The sequence below is a fragment of the Zerene cesonia genome, chromosome 20 (assembly GCF_012273895.1).
Source record: "Zerene cesonia ecotype Mississippi chromosome 20, Zerene_cesonia_1.1, whole genome shotgun sequence".
Taxonomy (NCBI): domain Eukaryota; kingdom Metazoa; phylum Arthropoda; class Insecta; order Lepidoptera; family Pieridae; genus Zerene; species Zerene cesonia.
The window spans coordinates 5,531,275-5,537,284 of record NC_052121.1 but is presented as its reverse complement, the minus strand read 5'-3'; the positions used below and the strand labels follow the sequence as shown (position 1 = coordinate 5,537,284).

At 32.7% G+C, this 6,010-nt stretch overlaps 1 protein-coding gene across 1 annotated transcript; it reads left to right on the top strand.

Annotated features, from left to right (window-relative positions):
• Positions 1-217: 217 nt before the first annotated feature.
• LOC119835032 (allantoinase-like) lies at positions 218-4,838 on the top strand. The gene is made up of 11 exons (XM_038359623.1): positions 218-302; positions 523-719; positions 1,010-1,161; positions 1,473-1,587; positions 2,322-2,468; positions 2,597-2,660; positions 3,260-3,353; positions 3,617-3,830; positions 3,960-4,089; positions 4,289-4,491; positions 4,583-4,838. Exons 1-11 carry the CDS (start codon positions 266-268, stop codon positions 4,721-4,723), a joined length of 1,494 nt encoding a protein of 497 aa, XP_038215551.1. The 5' UTR covers positions 218-265; the 3' UTR covers positions 4,724-4,838.
• The last annotated feature ends 1,172 nt before the right edge of the window (positions 4,839-6,010 follow it).

Here is a 6,010-nt window from a genome sequence, read left to right as displayed (position 1 = left end):
CATTTTAAAGCGTGTATCAATTGCAAACATTTTACCTGAAAATTAAAGGTGTTTTAAAAACCTATATATTTTAATGCCTATAAGTAATCACTCTCATTTTCATAAAAACATGATTGTATTTAAACGTTAAGTGTCAACATTTTATCAGTAAAAATATAAAACAATTAGCAACGTAATCCTTGAGGATGGAAAGCCAGTTCTTATGCTTTCAGTTCGTTCAGTTCAAGTCGTGTTGGTTTCGTGTAACGTCTACTCTTAGTTTACAATGTTACGGATAGTAGGAAAAATATTTATAATTTTAGGTAATAATTTTTTTAACATATCGTTATCGGTTTGGATCCATGCAAACTTCACAAAATTTTATAAATTGTACTGATTTAAAACGTAAAATAATATTTATATTATTAAATTGTATATAACATTATATACAATTTTGTTATAATTGAAATGCATTAAAATAAGTATTTTACATAATACTTTATGTTGAACTTATGAAAATAATTACTGTATTGAATTTGTTAGGTTTAATCTTGAACGCTTCGGGTCGAAGAATTAAACCATTTGAAATAGGAAAGCAGTTGTTTCTCAGCCGAAGAGTCGTTACTGAAACTGCTGAGTTCGATGGTGGTATACTAGTGGATGAAAAAGGTATAATAGAGAGCGTCTTGACAAGAGAATCAGTGGATACGCTTCTCAGTGGTTCTAGGGAATCACTAAAGGTATGTCTTTTATTCATGTCTATCTATACATTACTATAAGTCACGTCAAATTGTAGCATTTGAATACTAGTGGGGAAACCATAATCCATAATCATTTTACCACCCTTCCCACTTCATTCCTTTCCACTGGTTATCAAACCTTTTTTATCATCTTTGCCCTCATGATCAGGGAACACAATTCCGGAGACATTATCTTTGAAACATTATGTGGTGATGGTCGCTAACCATGTTGCCCACTCTAAAAAAGTACCATATGTTGTTCATGACTAAACTATTTGTTTTTATTGAAGGTATTTGATGGCGGAAACTTGGCGCTGATGGCTGGTGCAATTGATTCTCATGTGCACGTCAATGAACCTGGACGAACTTCTTGGGAAGGATTTGTAACAGCGACGCAAGCAGCCGCCGTGGGAGGGTTTACAACTATTGTGGACATGCCTCTGTAAGAGTTTTGTGCTAAGATTCTCAATTACGAAACGTACACATTTGGATAATTTTCAAAATGACTGGACCTCACCTCATTCTTTTCGTAAATCCTTTCTTTGCCACAGCGGCCTCTATTTGTTAATTGTTCATGGGCGGTGTTGACCGCAAAGTATTAGGCGAACCACTAGCTCAGTTGTCCGCTAATACATAAAAAAATATTATTTTAAATCCACATTACACAACCTCATAATTACTAGACCAAGGAGGCCCCACGAGAAATAATATCGTTATATCGAATTTAAAACTAACTTAGGTCTAACTTTACAGAAATTCTATCCCACCTACAACGACTGTAGAGAATTTAAAAATTAAAGCATCCGCAGCGAAAGAGGAAATTTTTGTTGATGTTGCCTTTTGGGGAGGGGCTATTCCTGGTAATGAAGTAAGTACATGGTTTTCATTTTTATTACGAAGAAAATGTTTATTCCTAGCCGATACCAAGTGTTATAATCGCTATATCTTAGGCCTATGAAGCCATTCCGTTACTAAGTAGACAGTCAAGTAAATAGACAAAGAAAAATCCTATATGAGATATAGATTTTTTCAATAAGTGCGAGTAGATTTTGGATGCCTGTGGTGGCCAAGCAGTCTCACCTGCCAAAAAAAAATTTTTTTATTCAGTCACTCTAGTGAAATTCTCATGCTAACTTATTACACGAATAAATACCATGAACAAATGATACAATTTTACGATCATAATAAATGTTCTTTAGAACGAACGTTTGCGTCATAATTTACCATTTATAGCTAGCTACACTCCGCGGTTTCGCCCGCGTAAGTCGATATCCCATAGGAGGAATATCGGGATAAAAAGTTGCCTATATGTTATTCCAGTTGTCCAAGTGTCTACGTACCAAATTTCAATCGGTTCAGTAGCTTTTACGCGAAAGAGTAACAAACACTCACATCCTTACAAACTTTCGCATTTATAATATTAGTAGGATAGGATATGAAGTATAGGATATGTAATAATAAAATACATTTTTCATTGATGGCTTTCACAAGCCGCCTCATATTATTATAATCCTGCTATTCAGATAAAAAAACGTAACAATGACGAGATTATAATTATAATTACATAATGCTAAAATTACTTAATCTTTTAATTTTTATTAGGATGAGTATTCTCGTATGATCGAAGCTGGGGTAGTAGGCTTCAAAGGATACCTTATCGATAGTGGTGTAACAGAATTTCCATATCTAGAGACTGAAGACATAAGACCATTATTTGACGCATTAAATGGAACTGATGTTGTTTTAGCAGTAAGTAAATTAGTATGTTTGTATAATGACTCTCTTGATGTGTATTCTATAACAAAAGGCGAGGCCATGCACTAATATTCGGTTCGTTCGAACTCTATTTACATAATAATAAGTAAAATATATTTCAGTTTCACTGCGAGTTGAATGACTCAAACTATAAAGATAATTACAACAGAAACGGGTACTATTCAGGTAATCATTTTTTAATTTATATTTAAATACACGAGTTGGTATGTAATTTTTAGACTCATTTACTTAAAATACCATACACACCGTAATATAACTCCTAAAAAGTTCAATATTACTTTATGAAAAAATTGTCTTTTGTTGTAAGTGGGGGATGGGAGAATTTATTAGGGATATTTTATGCAGGGGGAATACCTAAGGGAGTGGGTAGAATGCATTTTGAATACTTACTAAGGCTATGTAATATAATCGACTCGTTACCCCTAATAAAGTTTCTTATTTATTATTAATGTATTCGTAAACAACTTATTAGCGGTAGATTTATTCATTTTGACTTGGCAGACGTTATTCCGCCATTGCGCTACCTACGGTGGCAGAATAACGTTTATTACATAATTAGGACCTTAGTTCCCTGAGTAGATAGTGGTTAAGCGTAGGTATATTAATTTAGATTCAAAAATGGGATGGGGGCCATTGATTCTAACGTTCTGCTGTAACTCGTAAACCGGTCCGGTTTTCTAAAATGATAGAACATATAAGATGTATTATAATATCTATTAATGATAGTATTTACTATGTGATCTTTGTATATAATCTATTCCTAGACCCACGTCTCTACGATACTTACTTGGCTACACGACCGGATCAATTGGAGCTAGATGCTGTTTCCTTAATTGCAAAATATATAGAACAATATAAGTAAGTTACCCACTAAGTGTTGCAGGTAATATGTTCCTTAAAACGTTAAATCCAAATTAGTATTTAAATAAAAAAAACAGTACCAGAAAGTAAACAAACCAATATCTTAAAGAGGAAATTTTTATTTTTATTTGATTTGTATACCAGTAAATTTTTCACACAAAAAAGACAATAATTACCACACATTATCATATGTTACGTTAATCTAAACCCGCTATTGGTACAGCTTACAATAATGAAAATTAACAAAAAAATAATTTTAGTATCCACGTCCACGTAGTTCATGTCTCAGCTCAAGGTGTTATACCAATTCTCGAGGAAGCTAGAGAGAAAAGAATACAATCTGGCAGCACGCTATGGCGCGGTGGGGTGACTGCGGAAACCTGTCACCACTATCTCACAATTAGTTCCGAACAAATCCCCCCAGGACACACAGAGTATAAATGTTCCCCACCAATCCGAAATCAAACCAACAAGGTTAGTATTTTCACTACATATCCTGCTAAGGCTATAAAATATGTATGTTGCTTTTTATTTCATTATGATGTATAAATGACAAATTAGTTATCAACCATGTAATATAATTACGTATGTTAAAATATACAGGATAAATTATGGCAGTACATTAAAGAAAACAGGTTTGATTTAATTGCATCTGATCACTCCCCATCGGTGTCCAGTTTGAAAGGACCCAACTTTTTAACGGCGTGGGGAGGCATCTCGTCTATTCAATTTGGTGAGAAATACAATATTTTAACTTTTTAAGCATGAATTATCGAAATATAAACCTACCTATCGTTATGTTTATCTAGATAATATTCAGCGGCTAAAACTTTAATTATAGTTTACGGATAAGAAAATCATAGTGTTAATAAATCTTTTTATCTTCTTCGTATTTTGTGTGATATGTGATAAATTATTGCTTCACGTTTTAGGCGTTTCCTTATTCTGGACAGAAGCTAAGGCTCGTGGATTTAAATTGAGTACTCTGAGTCGATATTTATCGTCAGGACCAGCAATGCTAACTGGTTTGCGAACAAAAGGTATGCTGAAACCAGGCTATGATGCAGACCTCATCTATTTCGATCCAGAGGCTTCGTTTGTAGTTACACCTGAAATAATCACATATAAAAACAAGGTAACGTTGTATTTTAGATTGCTTTGACTGTCTTTAATGTTAAACGCATTATAATTAATCATTATACTTAATATCACGATTTTTGTTTCAGATAAGTCCGTACATGTACAGAGTTTTACAAGGGACAGTAGTTCATACATTTCTCAGAGGACAGCTTATCGCGACCGGTGGAGAGATTGTAAACGATCCACAAGGAGAGTTATTACTGAATGAAGACCTTGTGTTCGATTAAAACAATTAGTTATTGTTTAAAACGTTATAATACAGATTACTTTTAATCTATCATGCAATTCTAGATTAAGAACAATTTAATTTGTAAAACAGGAAAAGAAAAATAAAGCATTGAACGGTATCTATGTTTTTGTATTTTTTACAAGTGCATCAATGGCAGGAAGACTTTGTTGTAAACCTGTAATTATTATCAATGTGATAAGAATGAACATCAAATATTTCTGATGCATTATTTGATACTAGCTGCGCCCCGCGGTTTCACCCGCGGAAGTCGGTATCCCCTAGGAATGTCGGGGTAAAACGTTGCCTATGTGTTATTCCAGTTGTCCAGTTATCTACGTACCAAATTTCATTGTAATCGGTTCACTAGGTTTTGTGTGAAAGAGTAACAAACATACATACATACATACATCCATTTTTACAAATTTTCGCGTTTAAACCATTAGTAGGATTTATTATTACGTATTATATTCAAAACATTTTTTTAGGCGAATGTTAAACATTATTTACTTAAATATGATGGCCGAGATTTAGACAAATTGAGACTGAAGAAAATGGTGAATGTAAATGTCATCATATAGTAACTAAGCAGCAATCTACGCAACTTCTTCAGTTTTGACAAGGAATAACTTTGTAAGATTTTTCATTGCCGCACTTTGTTAACGATCGTAGCGTCATGTTAGTCATAGTTTCTTGATAATTGATCGGATTATCTTAAACAAAAAAAAAAAAATCGGTAAAATGAACATATTTGTTTTGCATATAAAAAGTATACAGAATAATTATTTTTAACAGAATTTAAAAGACTTCAAAACCACTTCAAAGCAAAAAATAAAGTAATTAAATTACTATTTGCGCTATCCACTTATCTATTCGATGTCGGCGCCAGTCATTTTTGAGTGGATCTGAAGTGGGTTCAATTTTTGTTAAAAATTAATTGTTAATCGGTTTTTATTTTAGAGCAATGCTTATGCGGATAAATATTACATGAGTAATTCTAATTTATACTCTAGTCTTTAGAGACTAGGTTTATATTCTTTAATGATATGGTAAGCTTCATCTACACTAGTTGTCACTAAGCTCTTCACTCATTAAAAAAAAGTAAGCAAAATAATTTTTTTTACCATTCTCAGTAAATAAAAAATAAGTATTTGAAATATAATATTTATACCTACCTACATAGAATAATAAAGTAATAACTGTAAAGTCTATGGTGTTATCTGTGGATTATATCTGTATTTCATTATCTGTCCATTATCGTGACATTTATGTTTCAACTTTTTAAATA

Excerpts from the sequence above, each read along its gene's own strand:
- LOC119835032 (XM_038359623.1), top strand. The coding sequence starts at position 266 with ATGTTACGGATAGTAGGAAAAATATTTATAATTTTAG. Across the intron at positions 720-1,009 it reads GTTCTAGGGAATCACTAAAG|GTATTTGATGGCGGAAACTT; the intron begins GTATGTCTTTTA and ends TTTTTATTGAAG. Across the intron at positions 2,661-3,259 it reads CAGAAACGGGTACTATTCAG|ACCCACGTCTCTACGATACT; the intron begins GTAATCATTTTT and ends ATCTATTCCTAG.